The sequence below is a fragment of the Carcharhinus amblyrhynchos genome, unplaced genomic scaffold, assembly GCF_965287045.1.
Source record: "Carcharhinus amblyrhynchos unplaced genomic scaffold, sCarAmb.v2.hapA scaffold_39, whole genome shotgun sequence".
Taxonomy (NCBI): Eukaryota; Metazoa; Chordata; class Chondrichthyes; order Carcharhiniformes; family Carcharhinidae; genus Carcharhinus; species Carcharhinus amblyrhynchos.
Window position 1 is genome coordinate 7,932,498 of NW_027649780.1, and position 22,124 is coordinate 7,954,621.

A 22,124-nucleotide genomic window follows, 5' to 3' on the forward strand; every position below is an offset into this window, starting at 1 on the left:
AACTCACAGGAAAAAATTCAAATTAACGTTTCTCCAAGTTTATAAAATGGGAAAGAGAAGCTGAAGTGAGCATTGGTTCCTTGGCAGGTGAGACGAAGCGGCGCAGTGGTTAACACTGTGCCTCACGCTGCCAGGAAATTGGGTTCAATTCCCGGTTTGGGTCACTGTCTGTATGGAGTTTGCACGTCCTCCCTGTGTCTGCGTGGGTTTCCTCCGGGTGCTCCGGTTTCCTCCCACAGTCAAAAGACCTGTTGGTTAGGTGCATTGACCTGAACTGGCGCCATAGAGTGCCAACTAGGGGAATTTCACAGTAACTTCATCTCTGTTGTTAATGTAAGCCTTACTTGTGACTAATAAACTTTAAACTTTAAGACTGAGCAATAAATGATGGAATGGCCCAGACTCTGAACAAATATTTGTTCCTGTTTTCAGTAAAAGGCACAAAATACAATTGTGTTGGAAACAGTTCAGAGAAGGTTCACTGGGCTGATTCCTGGGATGAAGGGATTATTTTATGTGGAAAGGTTGGGTCTGACCACAGAGTTTATCAGAATGAGAGATGATCTTATTGAAACCTAAGATTCTGAGAGGGTTTGACAGGGTGGATGCTGAGAGGATGTTTTCCATCCTGGAAATCTCAAACTGGAAGCGCAGTTTAATAATAATTGGGGAGGTGAGGAGGAATTAAATGAGAGGAGAGGAGGAATTTCTTCTCATTCACTTTTGGAATTCTCTCTCCTTAGAGAGCAGCGGAGGCTGGGTCATTGAATATATTCAAGGCTGAGTTCCCCAGAGCTTTGATCAAAAGGGAGTCGAAGGTAACGGGAGCAAGGCAGGAATGTGGAGTTCAGGCTGCAATCAGCCATAATCTGACCAGCCACAATCTCATCGATTGGCAGAGCAATCTCGGTGGGTGAAATGGCCAAATCCTGCTCCTATTTCTGAAAAGGAAGGAGCTGCAAGTTGTATCCAACAATTTCCTGTTTTAATGATGTGCCACCATAAACAAAATACAAGATGTGGAACATCCATGAGAATGCAATCCTGACAATTACTTACAGAAAAGATTCAATCAGGCATCTCATCTTCTGAGACACCAGTGAGCTCACATTTCACTTGTGATGCTACTGTGCTTTTAAGGAATATTTTAATTCTATTTCTGTGTTTTTTCTTTCATTGCCTGATGTCTGATGAAAGCACAATTAGCCTTTTTATTTGTAATTTGGGCCTAATGGAATGTCCTGGAATTTTCTGAGTTTACATCCCTTTTGAATTGCTGTGGGAAGATTGATTGACAGGTCAAGGTCAGGTAGTTCCTTCACAGAAGAATCCAAGGATTCACTTTCAGTTTTAGTTAGAAGCTATTGGACTCCAGACTGGGAAGCAGAACTTCTGTGTCTCTCCCTGGTATTAGAAATTCTGCTGACTAGATGGAACCGTAATAATTGCCAATCATTTTTCAGCCCTGAAATTTAAACCCACTGTTTTGCTCTCGGTCAGGAATAGATCCCAGTTTTACACCGATCTCTGATTTGACTGCACGTTTCCAGCCTTCACCCTTGTCCTTCCTGATTCTAAGCCCAGATGTAATGGAGATTCTGTTCTGTGTCTAGGAGCCCAAAGCTTTGGGTGAAGTCACAAGGCACTGAGTGCTGGAGGGACAGTATTTCCAATATTCACTCCTCCAGTTTCCAGGTCGGATCTGTGCCTCACTCAGTGTCTGTTGTATCATTGTCCCAGCAGTTAACAGACTCCGGTGAATTCCTCCATCTGATATTTTAAGGCAGACTTTTATAAATTAGTTTGAATGGGTTTATTTTAAATTAGTAACATCAGCCTTAAAGTCACTGATTCAAGACAGTCACAAGAACATGTTAAATCATCAATGGCTACTGAGTACAACCAGGCCTGAGGCAAGGGTTTCAGAGTCGATTCTGTGCAATGGAATATCTTATCAGTGTTGCCATGGTGAGCTGTCTGCAGTAAAGAGCCTGTTTGACTCTCTAACTCAGACTAAACTATTTTCTCCCACAGCGCACAAAATATTACACCCTGTACCTCAATAAATTTCCACCAAGTTATAAAGGGTTTAGATACAGAAATCATTCAAGCTGGAGGGTGTTTAAAAAAATCATCCTACATTTTATAAAATAAATTTCTCAACAATGGTTCAGCCGCTGTTTGAGAATTGAGTCAGGTTTTGGGGATCTGACACCAGGAAGGCCCTGGCTCATGGTGCAGAACAGATTCACCACAGCTCAGAAAGAAGCCACTCTACCATTGCTGTAATTATGATGTGGAGATGCTGGCATTGGACTGGGGTAAACACAGTAAGAAGTCTCACAACACCAGGTTAAAGCCCAACAGGTTTATTTGATAGTAAACCCACAAGCTTTCGGGGTTTGCCCCTTCGTCAGATGAGTGGAGAGTTCTGGTCTCAAACAGAGCATATAAAGGCACACATAGTTTACAGAACACTGGTTAGAATGCGAGTCTTTACAGTTAATCAATTCTTAATGGTGCAGACAATGTGAGTATAGCATTAAGCATAGGTTAAAGAGATGTGTATTGTCTCCAGACAGGCTGTAAGTGAGATGTTGCAAGCCCAGGCAAGTCATGGGGGTTACAGATAGTGTGACATGAACCCAAGATCCCGGTTGAGGCCATCCTCATGTGTGCGAAACTTGGCTATCAGTTTCTGCTCAGCGACTCTGCGCTGTCATATGCCATGAAGGCCGCCTTGGAGAACATTTACCCAAAGATCAGAGGCCGAATGCCCATGACCACTGAAATCCCGAGGCATAGTACATTGGGGAGACCATGCAGACACTATGACAACAGATGAATGAACACCGTTCGACAATCACCAGGCAAGACTGTTCCCTTCCTGTTGGCAAACACTTCAGCGGTCAAGGCCAGATCCTGCCTTATTTTACTAAAATCCACTCTCCCCCCCATCCCAAATTTTTTTTGCAACTCATCGAGTACTTTGTCCATAACAAACTTTTGTTCTATCTGACCCTCCCCCAACACCAAACCCACCACATTTCTCCCGCTCTTTAGTTCTGAAGTAGAGTTACATCATGAAACATTAACACTGTTTCTCTCTCCACAGATGTTGCCAAACCTGCTGCTTTTTTCCAGCTCTTTTTGTATTTATGGGTGGGAAAAACATTATTTACCATCCAGGATAACATAAATGTCCTTCTTCAGCTTCTGTGGATCATTTCAGTGGAAATGTGCTCTCCCAGACTCAAAGAGCATCTGCCCACTGGAAGCAAAGTTTTGAAACTGCCAAGTCCAGCAGAAAGAAACCCTCCGACCCTCCCACTTCACCAACTGTCAGAATGAACATGGTGCAGTCCTGCATGTGATTAACAGCAGCAATAACAGCAGAATACACTCCTGGTCATCACTTGTGAACTTGCTGGTGTGTTACCAGGTGGGATGACTGAGTGAATCCCTTCCCACACACAAATGGTTCCTTTCCAGTGTGAACCCACTGGTGTGCCCGCAGGCTGGATAAGCTTCTAAACTTCTTTGTGCAGTGAGAACAGCTGAACAATCTCTCCTCAGTGTGAATGCCCCAATGGGACACCAGTTGCCAATATCTTTTGAAGCCGCTCCCACTGTCAGAACATTTAAAGAGTCTCCCATTGGTGGGAGTGACAGTGTGTTTCAACAAGTGAAAGTAACTGAGGAATCCCTGAGTGAATGGCCTCTCCCCAGTGTGAATGCATTGGTGAATTACCAGTGGACATGGGTGCCTGAATCCCTTCCCACAGTCCACACATTTCCATGGTTTCTCCATGATGCAGGTGTCCTTGTGACTCTTCAGGTTAAACAATCAGTTAAATCTCACACAGAGCACAGGTACAGTCTGTCCCTGCTATGATTGCTGCAATGTATTTTCAGGCTGTGTAACTGGTTAAAGTTATTTTTCCACATTCAGTGTACTGGAAAACTCTCACTTGGGCATCTGCATATCTCAGAGTTTTCACAATCTCACTTATATTTAAAGCATTCTGAAACAGACAATACAGAGAAACATTTTTCCTGCTTGATTCAACAGTCAATGATGGTCAGGTCCCGATGAATCAAGCGACTCTGTCAGATCTAGATATGATGTTTATTTTAGATTTCTGTCTGTAAATTGTCACCTTCTGATATCCTGTAAAATGAATTTACAAAACTCATCGTGTCAGTACAGGATAGAAATTCAGAACAGACAATTCTAGTTGCTATGAAACATTCTATCTTCTCTCATTCCCCAAAAGCTGTAAATCCCCATCTCACACACTCCCCCTCCATTCTCACCCTGCTGTATCTAATATTCACCCTCCCAATTCTCCTGAAGGTGCTGATTGAGGCTGATTAACAGATCCATTCTCACTTCCTCCTGTCCTGGACACAAAGAGTTGAAAATCTTCAAGCTGACAACCATGTTAAAGTTTTACATTTGGACATAAATGAACAGACTAATCGCAGAATCTTAGAATGCTTACAGTGCAGAAGGAGATCATCTGGTCCACTGAGTCTGCAATGACTCTGACAGAGAATCCCACCCAGACACCGTTCCTATTTACCCCGCTATTCCCTCTCACCTACACATCTTTGGAGGTAAGGGACAATTTAGCATGTTCAATCAGCCTAAGCTGCACATCTTTAGAGTGTGGGAGAGAATCGGAGCACCCAGAGGAAGTCCATGAAGACACAGGGAAGATCTGCAGATCCGCTCAGACAGTGACCCAAGCCGGAGAATCGATCCAGTGTCCCTGGATCAGTGAAGCAGCTGTGCCAGCCTCTGCCACGGTGCCGCTGCAATGATGTGTATAATACAAAGCAAGAGATACATGAAAAATGTAAGGAGGATCCTGATTTAGGCAACAAGTGATGATCGGGAAGTTAAAAATTAAAGACTAGAGTAAGAGAAAAAAAGTGTTTTATTCGCAAATGTTGGAGACATAAGGAAGTTTGAATCTGTCTAAAGCTCAATCTTCATTCAGAGAGAGAGCAGCAGCAGCTTTGCTGGCCAGGAATGAGCAGCTGAACAAGTGCATTGTCCATTTCCGCATTCAGACAATGAGGAGCGCTGATTGGCTGGAGGAACAGAGTCCTTCCGGTCCTCCGGAGTTCCCATTGGTCAATCCTCGCAGACAGACAATGAGAGGCGGAGCCCCACCTGAGGGTGGGCGGGGCTTTGCCTTCCAGCCGCGCTGAGCGACTGTCCAATGGGAAAGGCTGGAAGACCCGGACAGACAATGGTCAGTGCGCCGGCTTTGTCCCGGGCCCCGCCCCACACCCGCACATGCGCATTCCCCAAATTCCGCCAATGTGCACTTCCGACTCACTGCCTCTCACCGTAGCTGGCCAATGGGAAGTGTTAGAACACCGGAAGGACTCTTGTCCTCCAGCCAATCAGAGCGCGGGTTTTGTGTGAATGAAGATTGAGCTTCAGACAGACACAAACTTCTTAGTGTCTCCAACTTCTGTGAGTTAAACACTTTCTTTTCTCTCCCTTTCCATTTCTTTTCTCATTTGAAATTGGGGTCTTGCAGCAACTGAAGGGAAAGGAAGTGAACCCAGGGAGGCTGCAGACTCTGGAAAGGTTGGCCCAGGTTTCTCTGAATCATCTAGATCTGACAGAGTCATATTCCTTGGGACTGAATATCATCAGCCTTTGAATCGAGAAGAAGTGGTTGTCTGGTCGTCGATTTGAAAGGATTTCAAACGTCAGTGCGATGGAAAAGGACCAACATACTGCCACACTGAGATGAAAGTGTTCCATTGACTAAAGAGCTTTAACCAGTTACACAGCCTGAATAAAGATCACACCATTAACAGCGGGGAGAGACTGTAGTCGTGTTGTGTGTGTGTTGATGAGGCTTCAACTGATTGTCCACCCAAGGGAGAGGCAAGGACACCTGCACCATGGAGAAACCATGGAAATGTGGGGACTGTGGGAAGAGATACAGAGCCCCATCAGAGCTGGAGGTTCACCGGCGCAGTCACACTGGAGAGAGGCCATTCACTTGTTCTCAATGTGGGAAGGGATTCAGTGAAATATCCCACCTGCGGACACACCAGCGAGTTCACACTGGGGAGAGGCCGTTCACCTGCTGTCAGTGTGCGGAGGGATTCACACAATCGTCCCATCTACAGTCACACCAGTGTGTTCACACTGGGGAGTGGCCATTCACCTGCTCTCAATGTGGGAAGGGATTCAGTCAGTTGTCCAGCCTGCAGACACACCAGCGAGTTCACACTGGGGAGAGACCATTCACCTGCTCTCAATGTGGGAAGGGATTCAGTCAGTTATCCAACTTGCAGACACACCAGCGAGTTCACAGTGGGGAGAGGCCATTCACCTGCTCTCAGTGTGGGAAGGGATTCAGTCAGTTATCCAACCTGCGGACACACCAGCGAGTTCACACTGGGGAGAGACCGTTCACCTGCTCTCAGTGTGAGAAGGAATTCACTCATTTATCGAGTCTGCAGATACACCAGCGAGTTCATTCTGGGGAGAGGCCATTCACCTGCTCTCATTGTGGGAAGGGATTCACTCATTCAACCAGCCTGCAGACACACCAGCGAGTTCACACTGGGGAGAGGCCGTTCACCTGCCCTCAGTGTGGGGAGGGATTCACTCAATCATCCAACCTGCGGAAGCACCAGCGAGTTCACACTGGGGAGAAACCATTCACCTGCTCTCAGTGTGGTAAGGGAGTCACTCAGTTATCAAGTCTGCGGACACACCTACGAGTTCACACTGGAGAGAGACCATTCACATGCTCTCAGTGTGGCAAGGGATTCAGTGATTCATCCAGCATGCGGAGACACCAACGAGTTCACACTGGGGAGAAGCCATTCATCTGCTTTCAGTGTGAGAAGGGATTCACTCAGTTATCCAGTCTGCGGACACACGAGCGAATTCACACTGGGGAGAAACCATTCATCTGCCCTCAGTGTGGGAAGGGATTCACTGACCTATCCAACCTGTGCACACACCAGCGAGTTCACAGTGGGGAGAGGCCATTCATCTGCTGTCAGTGTGGGAAGGGTTTTAGAGTTTCATCCCAGCTGTTGAGACACCAACAAGTTCACGAGTGATTCCAGGGGTTGGATTCTATTTATTGTTTCTGCTCTCAATTACATTCAGGACTGCATTTTGTTCATTCTCACAATTGGACAATGGGGAATGTTGGAGGGTTTCTTTCAGCTGGGCTGGCTGGCCTCATGACATTGCATCCAGTGGGTTAATGATCTCTGAGACTTGTCACAAATACCTGCTTTCAAATTTCACAAGGATCAGTGACAGGATGTTCAGAAGTTCAGAGATAATTAGTAAGGATTTCTGTTTGGAACCCCCAAATGCCCATCCAATTTTCTTTGAAATTATTTATTGTCTCCACTTCCTCCACCTTCTTAGGCAGCGAGTTCCAGGTCATCACCATTCGCTACATCAAATTATTCTTCCTCACATCCCCCCCATCTCTGACTCAAAACTTTAAATCTATGACCCCGCCTTGTTCTTGTCCCATCAACGAATGGGAACAGCTTTTCTTTGTCCACCTGATCTAAACCTGTCAGAATCTTGTCAGGAATGTGTAGCTGGAAATCCCTCCCTAATAGCACTGTGGGCATACTTACACCTCAGGCATTGTAGCTGTTCAAGAAGGCAGTGTTGGGGTTGACCATGGCCGAGGCAGCTACATACAGCCACATATTCTGTTATAAAAGGACTGCAGATTGAATGTGAGGCATTATGGGACTGGACTATCTTGACCACATTCTTGTGACAGCTCAGTTTCTGCAATTACAGACCATTAAAGCTGCTTAGCACGGCTCCAAAAGAGGACCTGGTGAGAATATTTACACAGAATGCGTTAGAATTAAACTTACTCCATAAGTTTGGGCAGCATGGTAGCACAGTGGTTAGCACTGCTATCTCACAGTGACAGGGCCCCGGGTTTGATTCCTGGCTTGTGTCACTATCAGTGTGGAGTCTGCACATTCTCCCCATGTCCCCGTTTCCTCCGGGTGCTCCAGTTTCCTCCCAAAGTCTAAAGATGTGCAGGTTAGGTGGATTGGCCAGGTTAAATTGCCCCTTAGTATCAGGGGGACTAGCAGGGTAAATGCATGGGAGATAGGGCCTGGTTGTGATTGTGGTCGGTGCAGACTTGATGGACCAAATGGCCTCCCTCTGCACTATACGATTCTATGAATCTATGAATAACCACTGGTGTTCAGCGGCTGAGATATCTGAGATATATAAAAAAGGGGGTCTGACCAATCAACAAACGATGGCAGGTAGTAGATTAAGAAGTATTCTCAGGCATTGCTTAAATTATTTTATCATAGATTTGTGAGAAGAACTGTGAAGGTTTTGTGACCCAGTAGTTGGTGAAGTGACAGTATACTCCCAAGTAGCAATAGCCTGAAAAGTTAACCTGTAAGAGTAAATTCTAATGGTTATAATCCAACCCAAGCGTGGCCAGTGAAAAATTCAGAGCTCGAGTGGGCACCAGACAGATTTCTTATCTGCGTTTTGGAAACTAAGAACAAGAAATTTATCGATAAAATGATTTGAGAATAGAGGCAATATTTTGAGTGTGGATGACACTTCACAGGACTTCACTTCATGAAGGGTCATCCAGACTTGAAGTGTTGGCTCTATTCTCTCAACACAGATGCTGTCAGACCTGCTGGGATTTTCCAACATTTTCTGTTTTTGTTTGACTTTTATAATAAATGATTAAGTCTGATTGGAATCCCCATGACCCTTCCACAAAACAGAGAGAAAGTGGTGACAAAAGGAGAAAAAGCTTATGGATGATAAAGTCTGGGTTCTGATTCTCGAGCCCATGTAGAATTAACAAAATAAGTGAACCAGTTTGTCCCAAACAAAAACTGATCAAATTAAAATAGGTTGAGGAATATAACAAAAAAATTAATAGATGGAGTTTAAAATCAAGTTTCTTTTGTTGTTGGAGAGGGGGTTTCTCACAGTAACTTCATTGCAGTGAAGCCTACTTGAGACTAATTATAAACTTTAAGTTTTTTAAAGTTATTTTGTTAGATGGGTTCAGAATACCTTGAGATTAAAAACTAATAAAGGCTATTGAAACAGGGTGGATTGACTTAGGCTAATATAGAATAAGGACCACAGTGTGCCTTATTTATATAATACAAAGGTACTTTCGGCATAGAGACACATATAACCACTGGTAGAGAATTAAAACATGTATTTCAGATTGAAATATGTACTTTTTGTCCTAAAATGTATACCTTGGTCAAACTGCAGACTGCATAAAGTATAATGGGATAAAAGCTGAGTGAGACAGGCCACATTCTTTCAGAACAGTGAAGCCACAGAACACAGTTTTTATCGGTATGAGTTATAAAAGTACACGCTTCCCAGATGTTAGAATGAATAGAATTATTCATTTTTTACTGATAAGGGATGGCTCAGCAGATGGTGGAAAGAAACTTTTGAACTCTATAAGCTGTGTAATAGAAGTTGCTGAGAATCAGTTAGAAAGCAACCTTTGAACCCTATGGACCTCCATAAGTGAAAGTTGCAAAGTAACAGTGGGCAGGAACTTTCAGATTCTACAGACCAATGAATTCCCATTCTTCCACAAGATGGAACGTTATTGGCCAAGGTAAATCTTGTGCATGAACATGATTGGAGCATCCAGTTGGGATGACAGAGTGGGTGGGTGAAATGAACCTTCAAAATAGTATAACTATCTGGCCAGTGAATTGTAACTTTATAAAGGAGTTAGAAAGGCCCAGCTGCCTTTCTCCCAGTGCGCGTTGGTCAATAAAGAATGTCTTAAACCAATACAGTGTCTTCCGCAAATCTTTGTATTAACTGGGTTCATCTCAATACTTGGCTTCCGAGAAAAACTCCCATCATATGTAAAGTGATGTAATTGTGTGCCAAGTTTTTTTTGCTCACTCCCCACCCCTTTAAGTTCTGCAGAAAAGTTAACCCTTTCAGTGAACAGTTGGTTTGTTTGTAAATCACCTGGTAGTTTTTGATTGAGGATTTATGGGAACCAGTAGAAATTTTAAGCGTAGCCTGGAGGAATTTGGAATAACTGAGACTTTTATTGTGTTGTCAATCCAATCCCAGATAAAGAACAAATATTTTACACCTGCAACATGTTTGGGATTTAAATAAGGTTGTTATAATGAAGGGGAATGAAGGATCTTGCATCTTATTTAATCAAGGCGTTGTGAGCTTAGACCATAAGACATAGGAGCAGAATTAGGCCACTTGGCCCATCGAGTCTTCTCCACTATTCAATCATGACTGATATTTTTCTCATCCCCATTCCCCATAATCCCTGATCCTTCATTAATCAAGAACCTATCTATCTCTGTCTTACAGACTCTCGATGAGCTGGCCTTCACAGCTTTATGTGGTAAAGTGTTCCATAGATTCACCACTCTCTGGCTGAAGAAATTGCTCTTCATCTTTGTTTTAAAGGGTCATCCCTTTAGCCTGAGGTTGTGCCCTCTAGTTCTAGTTTTCTACTAAGTTTCAATAAGATTCTCCCTCATCCTTCTAAATTCCAATGAATACAAACCCAGAGTCCTCAACTATTCTTCATATAGCTCTTCATTCCAGAGATCATTCTTGTGAACCTCCTCCAGATTCTTTCCGAGACCAGCATATCCTTCCTTAGATGTGTGGCCCAAAACTGCTCACAATACTCCAAATGGGGCCTGACCAGAGCCTTATACAGTCTCAGAAGTATATTGCTGCTCTTGTATTCTAGCCACCTTGACATGAATGCTAACATTGCATTTGCCTTCCTAACTGCTGACTAAAGGGGGGGTAGCTACAGGACGGATGTCAGGGGTAGGTTCTTTACCCAGCGGGTGGTGAGGGATTGGAATGCCCTGCCTGCTGCAGTTGTAAATGCGTCTAGTTTGGGGGCGTTTAAGAGATCTCTGGATAGGTTTATGGACGAAAAGGGATTGGTATAGGCTAGTGGGTCATTGTTTTTGTAACTGGTCGGCGCAACATCGTGGGCCGAAGGGCCTGTTCTGCGCTGTAATGTTCTATGTTCTATGTTCTATGTTAGCTTTAAAAGAACCTGGAACAATAACTCCCAAGTCCCTTTGTGCTTCTGATTTTCGAAGCATTTCCTCATTTAGAAAATAGTCTATGCCTCCAATCCTCCCACCCAAGTGCATAATCTCACAGTTGTCCAGATTGTATTCCACCTGCCACTTCTTTGCCCACTTTCCGAGCCCATCAAAGTCCTTCTGCAGCCCTCCTGCTTCCCCAATACTACCTGTCCCTCCACATATCTTTGTATCATCTGCAGACCATCCAGTGGCACTGCTGCCTTAAAAAAGCAAATACAACAATGGTTTTGGCATATACTAGAAGGCGACAGTACCTTCTTTTCCATCTTCCAATCATTAAAGTATATTGTGAAATCTTTGTGGCGCTCTGTCACTTTAAGAAGTTAAAGCTGTGAGAGAGAATGCTGAGGATTCATTGTTTGATATTTACGAGCTGTGAGAACCTGTGTGTTTTGTTTTATGTGATGTTTGTATATGTGTTTTATCATTTGTCCTGGGCTACATTTGTTAAGGCTTATCTTTTTGGGGAATTAACTGTAACATAAGCAGGGCCTAGTTTTAATGGCTGATAAAATTGGATATAAAATTGGATATCCTAAATTAAAGAATTGGGCATATTAAAAATCAAACACAGTCAAACCTCAGGCAGGCTAGCTGTACAATCCACAAACCTGTCTGGGCCTGACTCATCAACCTCCTACCAAAGGTCGTTGCACCCTACTGATACTTAGCAGGAGATCATTGCACCCCATTGAAATGCACCAGCCTATTGTGAGAAGCCCAGGTCAGGCCAGACTTTCTGTCACCAAGAGTTCCTGCAGTTGGCTTAATCTGATAACCGGTTACATGTAAGCAGCAGCATGGAGATGGACACCTGGGGGCAGACCCTGGTGACCTGTCAGGCAGACATCAAGAAACCCACTGGGTATTGGAACGCCCTCCTGGGACCTCACTGGCCAGAAGCCAGAGAAGTTTCTGGAAAGGCAAACAGACAGGGGATAAAGGAACACGTTTGCAGACGCCAGAGAGGGAAGACTGGAGAAGACTCGATGAAGGAGGCGACCCTTGAGCATTCGGAAGGCTGACCAGAGAAGAAGGAAGGAAGAAGCTGCCATCGAGACTCACCTTCGTGACGACAGACCAGGCGGACTCAGAGAATCGAGCCTGCAGTTTTAGCCAAACCATCTTTGCGGGTAGTATATCTGATTTTGGGGTATCCTCTTGTTTTATGTGGGTAATTTAAGGGTTAGTAGTGTTATTGTTAATAAACCTGTTGAACCTTTACTTGTGTTTGTCGTTTGTCCACCTTGAAAATAAGGGCACCGGGGTAAAACATTGGAGTAAGGAAACTGGTCTAAAGAATCAGAGATATTTTAACTTTTCAACATAACCTTATTTGAGTCTTTAATTAAAGGCATTTCTGGAAGTTTAGAAACAGAACCACAAGAATGTTTAAGGAATTCATCCTGGTTATTGTTGTTATAAAGCTAATACTATGTTTCTCTGCTTGGGTAAGGATGATATTTGTGGGTTGAAAGCTTCAAGCTTTGAGGTTTTCTGTCTGTGATTTAAATCAAATAGACTTAAATAAGGAAGTGTAAATAATAAAGTTTTTTTTCACAGAAGTTGTGAACCTAGAGCCATATTTACTGGCCAGAGATATGATTCCAGGAGACTTTGCTAAATTTGTGGAAATTTTAATCCAGGTTCAAACTCACACATGTGAGCATGAGAGAGTTTTAATTGTAATGGTTATTTAAAATTTGGGACATGTGAAAAGATTCTGACCAATCCTGTGTTCATTGAATCATAGAATTCCTCCAGTGCAGAAGGGACCATTCGAACTATCGAGTCTGCACCATCTCTCTAACAGAGCATCTTACCCAGGCCCTCTCCCCTGCCCTGTCCCTGTAATAAGAACATAAGAAATAGGAGCAGGAGTAGGCCATCTGGCCCTTCGAGCCTGCCCCGCCATTCAATAAGATCATGGCTGATCTGTCGTGGCTCAGTTCCACTTTCCCGCCCTCTCCCCATAACCCTTAATCCCCTCTCTTATCAAGAACCCATCAACCCGCGTCTTAAAAATATTTAGCGAGGCAGCCTCCACCACTTCAACGGGCAGAGAATTCCAGAGATTCACCACCCTTTGAGTGAAGAAGTTCCTCCTCAACTCCGTTCTAAACCGCCCCCCCCTTTATCTTGAGGCTGTGCCCCCTAGTCCTACTGTCTTTTTTGAGCGGGAAGAGTCTCTCCACCTCTATCCTATCCATCCCATTCATCATCTTATACGTCTCAATGAGATCTCCCCTCATTCTTCTAAACTCTAACGAGTACAAGCCTAGTTTATTCAGCCTCTCCTCATAGCTCAACCCCCTCAACTCCGGTATCAGCCTAGTAAACCTCCTCTGCACTCCCTCCAAGGCCAAAATATCCTTGCGCAGGTGCGGCGCCCAAAACTGCACACAGTACTCCAGCTGCGGCCTCACCAATGCCCTATACAGCTGCAGCAAGACCTCCCTACTTTTATATTCAATCCCCCTCGCTATGAAGGCCAGCATCCCATTCGCCTTCCTGACCACCTGTTGCACCTGCAGGCTGGGTTTTTGCGACGCATGCACAAGGACCCCGAGGTCCCTCTGCACCGTCGCCTGCTGCAGTTTTTCGCCACGTAAGTAATAGTCCTTCCTACCATTCTTCCTACCAAAGTGGACCACCTCACACTTGCCAACATTAAATTCCATTTGCCATTTCCTGGCCCATTCGCCCAGCCTATCTAGATCCTTCTGCAGACTCTCCACACCCTCCGCACAATTTGCCGTTCCCCCAATCTTGGTGTCATCAGCAAATTTCGACACTCTACACTCGGTTCCCTCCTCCAGATCATCTATATAAATGGTAAATAGCTGAGGCCCCAGCACCGACCCCTGGGGCACCCCACTAGTCACCAACCGCCAATCTGAATAGCACCCATTGACCCCCACTCTCTGCCTCCTATTTGACAACCAATCCTCTATCCACGCTAACACCCTACCCCCAACTCCATGTCCTCTGACCTTCTGCAGTAACCTCTTGTGAGGTACCTTATCAAACGCCTTCTGAAAATCCAGAAAGACCACATCCATCGGCTCTCCTCTATCCACCGCCCTAGACACATCCTCATAGAACTCCAGTAAATTTGTCAGACACGACTTCCCTTTAATGAAACCGTGTTGCGTCTGCCCTATCAAGCAATTCCCTTCAAGATGCCTCGCAATTTCCTCCTTAATGACGGATTCTAACATTTTACCTACCACAGACGTTAAACTAACCGGCCTATAATTCCCCGCCTTTTGCCTGGCACCCTTCTTAAACAACGGCGTAACATTAGCCGTTTTCCAATCTTCCGGCACTTCCCCGGAATCCAGCGATGTCTGGAAAATAACCACCAAGGCATCCACTATAACCTCCGCCATTTCTTTCAGAACCCTCGGATGTATTCCATCCGGTCCTGGGGACTTGTCCACAATCAGCCCCTCCAGTCTGTCGAGCACCACCTCTCTAGTAACAGTAATGTCATTAAGACCCTCCAGTCCTACCACCTTTCCATCGCTAACACCCGGCAAATTATTCACGTCCTCCTCCGTGAAGACAGAAACAAAAAAGTTATTCAAGACCTTAGCCATATCCCCATCCCCTACCACTAGGTCCCCTTTCTCATCCTCTAAGGGACCAACATTCACCCTAGCCAGCCTCTTCCTTTTTATATATCTCACACATTTACCATGGTTAACCTATCTAACCCACACAGCTTGGGATACTAAGAGGGAATTCAACACTGCAAATCCACCAAACCTGGGCATCTTTGGTCTGTGGGTGGAAACTGGAGCAGCTGGAAGAAGCCCATGCAGACACAGAGAGAACATGCAAACTCCACACAGACACTCACCCAGGGCTGGAATTAAATGCGGGGCACTGCGAGGTAGCAGTGCTAACCTCTTTGCAACCATGTCACCCTATAGTTGAGGCCAAAACATTGTCTGATTTCAAGGAGATATGATATATACTCTTGGGGCTAAAGGGATCAAGGGATATGGGAGGTGGTGGGGGTGGGGGAGAAACAAGATATTGAATTCAATGATCAGTCATGATCAAGATGAATGGTGTAGCAGGTGCAAAGGGCCGAATGGCCTACTCCTGCTTCTAGTTTCTATGTTTCTCTCCACTGTGCCAGCAATCCATCCAGTGGCACAGTGGTTAGCACTGCTGCCTTAAAAAAGCAAATACAACAATGGCTTTGGCATAAACTAGAATGTGAGTGACAGTTTGACAACAGAGTCAAAGGCATCAGGAGCAAAAGATACCTTGGGAGGTGTAGAAGAAAGTGACAGAGATTACGAGTGGGTCCTTGGTAGGTTTTCTAAAGAGATTCAGAAAGGAAGTAACAAGTTGGAAAAAGTCCAGAATAAATTAATCTACAGTTGCACTGGAAACTGTGCCTTACAACTGAATACAAAATACAAAGGGTTCAGGGAACTGGTGGATAAACTGCATAATGGATCTGATTGCTGGCAGGAGAGCATGTCTGTCCTGGGCAATCAGTTACACTGGAAACAGGGGACAGATGATAGGGTGAGTGGTGCTCAGAAAAACCTACTGCTGTTCGGCCAAACCTTGGAACAAGATATTGATTTACAGTCAGAAAATATCAGGTCCAGTGAAGAGTTTGAAGATGGCATGGAGACTTTGAAGGAGCTAATTCAGCCACAAAGTGACACCTCCCTGAAGCAGTCCACTCCCTGTGTTTAGCTAAAACCAAACAACCTGAGACACAAATGAGTCACCAGCCAGCAGATGTAGTTGTTTTCTTCAAAAAAAAATCACTAAAAGTACCCCCACCTCTCCTGTGTGATAAGGGAATGCCAGTGTGTGTGTGATTAGCCATGACTTTTGCACTGTCATGATCCACAACACTTACTCCAAGTTTGTTCGCTCAGTTGAAGGAATACCGTACATTTGAGTCATAATTGTTGAAGCAGGGTGTTGTTTGCAAGCATCGCAGATTTGAAGAATTAGTTTGGAAAGGGAATGAAAATTAATTTAATTTGAACTGCTGTGTGTTTCTATTTGAAATAAATACAGACTGTACCTAAATATAAAAGGAATGATTTGGGTTTGAAATTAAATTGTTCAAGGTTAGGATTCTGAAGGCCAATTTTGCTCCCAAAACATAAAGATAAGGCTGCAAACCAGTTTCAACTTTCCAAAACATTTGAATTAAAATTGTTGAGATTCGGTTAACAACACATTTCACAAAGTATTTTCAACTTTGATGGAGTAGCAAATATTGAAAATTGAATTGGTGTTCAAAAAAGGATAGCTAAAAGAGATGAAATTTGAACAAAATTGAAGAAAATAATACAAAAGAAATTTTTTAAATTATGTAAGTTGATGCAATTGCATGCCAAGTTTCCTCTGCCCACTCCCCACCTCTCTAGGTTCCACAGAAAAGACAACCCTTTCAGCAGACAGTTGATTTTTATAAATCTCCACACAGCCTATGTTTTTTGATGTAACCTATGATTGGACTCATTAACACAGTAAAAAGTCTGACAACACCAGGTTTTAGTCCAACCTATTTATTTGATAATATTCTCACAAGCTTTTGAGGGGACTGCCTCTTCGTCAGGTGAATGGAGAGTTCTGGCCTCAGACAGAGCATATAAAGCACAGACAGTTTAGAGATTACTGATTAAAATGCGAATCCTTACACCTAACCTGCTGTTCAAGACCTGAAGTGGCTGACAATGTGAGTGGTAGGAGCACTGATCACAGTTTAAAGAGATGTGTATTGTCTCCAGACAATACACATCTCTAAATCTCTAAACTGTCTGTGCTTTATATGCTCTGTCTGAGGCCAGAACTCTCCATTCACCTGGCGAAGAGGCTGTCCCCTCGAAAGCTTGTGAGAATATTATCAAATAAATAGGTTGGACTAAAACCTGGTGTTGTCAGACTTTTTACTGTGTTTACGCCAGTCCAACGCCGGCATACCCACATCATGGACTCATTAACTCAGAGATCTCCTTTTTTCCTGATGCCATTCTATCACTGCCCATCTCTGTGGAGTTTGATTTTGGACCTGAATGGTTCTTATCAACTTGCTTACATGCTGTTTCTTTTGGGTGTCTGGCCTCCCAGTGCAACTTTCTATAACTCTGTGAATGAATCATAGATGTACCAGACAAATAGCAATGTGACTTTAAGGCTATTACTTAACCGTGTCCACCCAGGCACGCCAAATATTGACCCTTGCACCAGAATCAACTAAGGACAAAGAGACACACTTATGAGAAATTTGTGAGGGATTCATTTTCTGTTGAAGAACTTGCCAATTCATCTCACTCTGTTTACAAACACTGCATCAATCTACTCTCTTTTTTGGCCAAGTGGCAGCCTGCATCTTGTTTTCATGTTTTTTTGCTGCCAGATGGAGCTGTCCTTTATTCTGCCACTAACACCTTACTCTGGACCAATGCTTTGTTTCTTTACAACAACCATTACCTCTCCCTTTCATTCCAGGACATTTTTGTCATTTGATCTCACCCACCTTCTCACCAATCCCTAACTCAAAGAACATCAATCTACTGAAAACAAGGTAGTGAGACCAGCCAGTCCAGCAGAAAGAAAGCTTCCGACCCTCCCACTTCACCAACTATCAGAATGAACATGGTTCAGTCCTGGATATGATTAACAGCAACAATAACAGCAGAATCCAACTCCTGTCATCACTTGTGAACTTGTTGGTGTCTCAGCAGGGCAGATGATTGAGTGAATCCCTTCCCACAGTCAGTGCAGGTGAAAGGCCTCTCCCCGGTGTGAACTCGCTGGTGTGTCTGCAGGGCGGATGATGTTCTAAACCTCTTTGTGCAGTGAGAGCAGCTGAACGGTCTCTCCCCAGTGTGAAAGCGCTGGTGAATCATCAGTACCTGGGAGCTTTTGAATCCCCGCCCACAGTCGGTGCATCTAAAGGGTCTCTCGTTGGTGTGAGTGACTTTGTGTCTCAGCAGGGCGGATGACTGAGCAAAACGCTGTCCACACACAAAGCAGGTGAATGGCCTCTGCCCAGTGTGAACTCGTTGGTGTGTCTGTAAGGTGGATGAATCACTGAACCCCTTCCCACAGTGAGAACAGGTGAATGGTTTCTCCCCAGTGTGAACTCGCTGGTGCACCCGGAGGTTTGATGATGTTTTGAATCTCTTTGTGCAGTGAGAGCAGCTGAACGGTCTCTCCTCAGTGTGAATGCGCTGGTGGGACATCAGTTGCTGAGACCTTTTGAAACCACGCCCACAGTGGGAGCATTTAAAGGGTTTCTCATTGGTTTGAGTGACTTTGTGCATCAGCAGATGGGATGACTGAGTGTACTCATTCCCACACTTGGTGCCATTGAATGACCTGACTCCAGTGTGAACCTGCTGGTGTGTCAGGAGGCTGGATGACCGCGTGAAGCATTTCCCACATTTGGAGCAGGTAAACGGTTTCTCACCAGTGTGAACTCGCTGATGTGTCTGCAAGTGAGATAACTGAGTGAATCCCTTCCCACACTGAGAGCAGGTGAATGGCCTCTCCCCAGAATGAACACGCTGGTGTGTCTGCATATTGGACAACTGAGTGAATCCCTTCCCACACATCGTGCAAGTGAACGGTCTCTCCTTGGTGTGAACTCGCTGGTGAATCCGCAGGCTGGATGAATCACTGAATCCCTTCCCACACTGAGGGCAGGTGAACGGCCTCAACCCAGTGTGACTGTGCTGATGTGTTTCCAGTTTGGATGGATACTTAAACCCCTTCCCACAGTCCCCACATTTCCATCGTTTCTCCATGATGCAGGTGTCCTTGTGTCTCTCCAGGTCAGACAATCAGTTGAAGCACAGAGGGTTACAGTTCCTCCCGCTGCTGGTAACTATATGGTTTTCATTCAGGCTGTAGAACTGGTTAAAGCTCTTTCCACAGTCAGTTCACTGGAGCACTCGCAATCGGGAGTGTATGCGTCTTGGTCCTTTTCCAGCCACACTGATGTTTAAAGCCTTCTGAAGCAAACAAAACAGACAAAGATGTTCACCTTCTAGAATCAGAGGCCATTGATATTCACTTTGCAATGACAAAAATGTCAGATCCTGACGTGATGTTTGGTTTGATGTTTCTTGCTGAAAATTCTTCCCTTCTAGTATCCTGTAAAGGAGTTTACAAAGGCATTACTGTCAGTACAGGGTAGAAATTCAGAACAGACAATTCTAGTTTCTATGGAACATTCTTTCCTCGTCCATTCCCCAAAAGCTGTAAATCTCCATCCCACACTCTCTCCTTCCATTCTCGCTCTGCTGTATCTAATATTCACCCTCCCAATTCACCAAAGATCCTCAGACAGCACCTTCCAAAACCAGGGCCATTTCCGTCTTGAAGGACAAGGGCAGCAGTTACATGGGAGTCCCCCTCCAAGCCACTCACTATCCTGACTTGGAAATATATCGCCATTCCTTCTCAGTCACTGGGTCAAAATCCAGAACTTCCCTCCCTACCAGCAGTGTGGGTTAACACAGTGAGAAGTCTCACAACACCAGTCTGAAGGTGCGTGGAGTTCACTCTCCACACACCTGACGAAGGGGCAAACCCCTAAAGCTTGTGGGTTTACTATCAAATAAACCTGTTGGACTTTAACTTGGCATTGTGAGACTTCTTAGTGTGTTTACCCCAATCCAATGCCAGCATCTCCACATCATTGTGGATTAACCCACAAATAGAGACTGTCGCGATTCAAGATTTTAGCTCACCACCACTTTCTCAACAGCAACTAGGGATGGGCAATAAATGCTGACCAGTCAGCAACATCCATGTCTCATGAGTGAATAAATTAAAAAATTTCCCTGAGGCTGCTGATTGAGGCTGATTGACAGATCCATGCTCGCTGCTTCCTGTCCTGAACACAGAGAGCTGAAAATCTTCAAGCTGACAGCCACGTTACAGTTTTACATTTGGCTATTAATGAGCAGACTGATGATGTGTGTAATACACTGTATTACCTGGTTACAGATTCATGAAGAATGTGAGGAGGTTCTTTATTTAGGCAGCGAGTGTGACCAGGAAGTTAAAAAAACTGAAGCCCAGAATGAGAAAAGAAACGGAAAGGGGGGGGGGAAAGAAAGTGTTTTACTCACAGATGTTAGAGACAGGAGGAAGTTTGATTCTGTCTGAAGCTCAATCTTCATTCAGAGAGAGAGCAGCAGCAGCAGCTTTACTGGGCAGGAATGAGCAGCTGAACAAACTCATTGTCCACGTCCGCATTCAGACAATGGGGAGCTCTGATTGGCTGGAGGACCAGAGTCCTTCCGGTCCTCCAGCTCTTCTCATTGGTCAATACCTCAGCGTGACAGTCGGGGAAGGTGGGCACTCCCCGCACATGCGCAGGTTCCCCTCTCCCTTGGACATGCGCAGTCCCGGGCCGGGGGAGAGGGGAAGATCACCGAGCGGCTTCTCGCTCTGGCCGGAGCCGCCAGCCGCTTGTCTGGAAACCTTGGCTCGAGGAGGGGCGGGGGGAGGGGAACAATGGGTGGAGGCGGGGATCCCGGGTCCGCGAGCCCGGGCCTGCGTACTGGAACTCCGAGACGTCACCACGGAGCAGAGTGATTCCTATTGGCTGATTTGGGCTCTGTCGTGGCGTCACGAGTTGTCCAATGAGCTTCAGAGTGAAACTTCCTCCTCTGGGCAATATCTGGGAGGAAATCAATGTTTCCCCCTTTCCATTTCTTTTCTCATTCTGGGGGAAATTGGGGACTTGCAGCAACTGAAGGGAAAGGAAGTGAATCCAGGGAGGCTGCAGACTCTGGAAACATTACAGACGAACATCGGAATGAGGAGCAGGAGCAGCCCAGGCCCAGGTATCTCTCATTCTCTCTCAAAGACATTGACATCCTTTAGCTCTCTCAGTTTGACACGTTTATATATCTGGCTAATCGGATGGCCTCTTACCCAATGTTCATAATTCAAGGGGAAGTTTTCCCAGGAGAGGGCTAACATTTTAATGAACAGTAAATTTGTATGGGAGAGAAATATGTTTAATGTATACAATATACATGGTATGTACTATGTTATTTACGATTCCCTATTTCTTGTCTTAAAATATGTAGCAGTGCATCAACATTATCTATTTCCAGTGATGGAAACATTACAACATGGAAGGCACCCATTTGGCAACTCAGATCCCTGCCAATCTCTGTAGAGCAATTAGGTCAATCCCATTCCCTCTCTGTATCCCCATTCCTCCGTGTTTCATGTCACAAGTTCCAAAGGAGCTTCCAAAGGAGTGGAGTTGGGTCATGGCACTGAGGTGGAAATAAGTGGTCTTGATGATGTGGCAATGTGGCTGGAAGCTCAACTTGGGCTGAAATATTTTACCATGGTTGTAAACAGTTTGGTTCAGCCTCAGACGGTTGCCAGAAAGAGGGAGAGATCTGCTGGTGAGGGAGTGGAGTTTGTAGTGGGGACTGAAGACAATGGGTTCAGTCTTCCCAGTGTTTATATGAAAGAAATTTCTGTTCTTTTAGTACTGGACGTCAGACAAGTCAGGATGGTGTGTGAGTTGGAGGGGAACTTGAAGGTGATGGTGTTCCCATCTATTTGCCACACTGGTCCTTCTAGGTGGGTGGAGGTTGAGGGTTTGGGAAACTTTCTGCCAAAGTCCTAATTGAGTTGTCAATGGCCTTCATAGCGAGGGGGATTGAATGTAAAAGTAGGGAGGTCTTGCTGCAGCTGTATAGGGCATTGGTGAGGCCGCAGCTGGAGTTCTGTGTGCAGTTTTGGTCGCCGCACTTACGCAAGGATATTTTGGCCTTGGAGGGAGTGCAGAGGAGGTTTACTAGGCTGATACCGGAGTTGAGGGGGTTGAGCTATGAGGAGAGGCTGAATAAACTAGGCTTGTACTCGTTAGAGTTTAGAAGAATGAGGGGAGATCTCATTGAGACGTATAAGATGATGAATGGGATGGA

The 22,124-nt window shown here is 45.0% G+C and overlaps 2 protein-coding genes across 3 annotated transcripts in view; one reads left to right on the top strand and one right to left on the bottom strand.

The window, feature by feature from the left end:
- LOC145363617 (uncharacterized) overlaps positions 1-22,124 on the top strand; it is a 48,228-nt gene that overhangs the window by 6,990 nt on the left and 19,114 nt on the right. Inside the window, exon 5 of the mRNA XM_080218798.1 lies at positions 5,938-7,106. Within this exon, the coding sequence (XP_080074924.1) occupies positions 5,938-7,106 (1,169 nt within the window). The remainder of the gene's footprint in view (positions 1-5,937; positions 7,107-22,124) is intronic.
- On the bottom strand, positions 17,750-20,466 carry LOC145363666 (uncharacterized). 2 transcript variants are annotated; one of them, XM_080218877.1, is made up of 2 exons: positions 20,298-20,466; positions 17,750-19,314 (listed from the first exon to the last, which is right to left on the bottom strand). In XM_080218877.1, exon 2 carries the CDS (start codon positions 18,963-18,965, stop codon positions 17,871-17,873), a length of 1,095 nt encoding a protein of 364 aa, XP_080075003.1. In that variant the 5' UTR covers positions 18,966-19,314; positions 20,298-20,466; the 3' UTR covers positions 17,750-17,870. The 2 variants fall into 2 exon arrangements, with proteins under 2 accessions (XP_080075003.1, XP_080075004.1); XM_080218878.1 differs by lacking the exon at positions 20,298-20,466 and adding an exon at positions 20,163-20,237.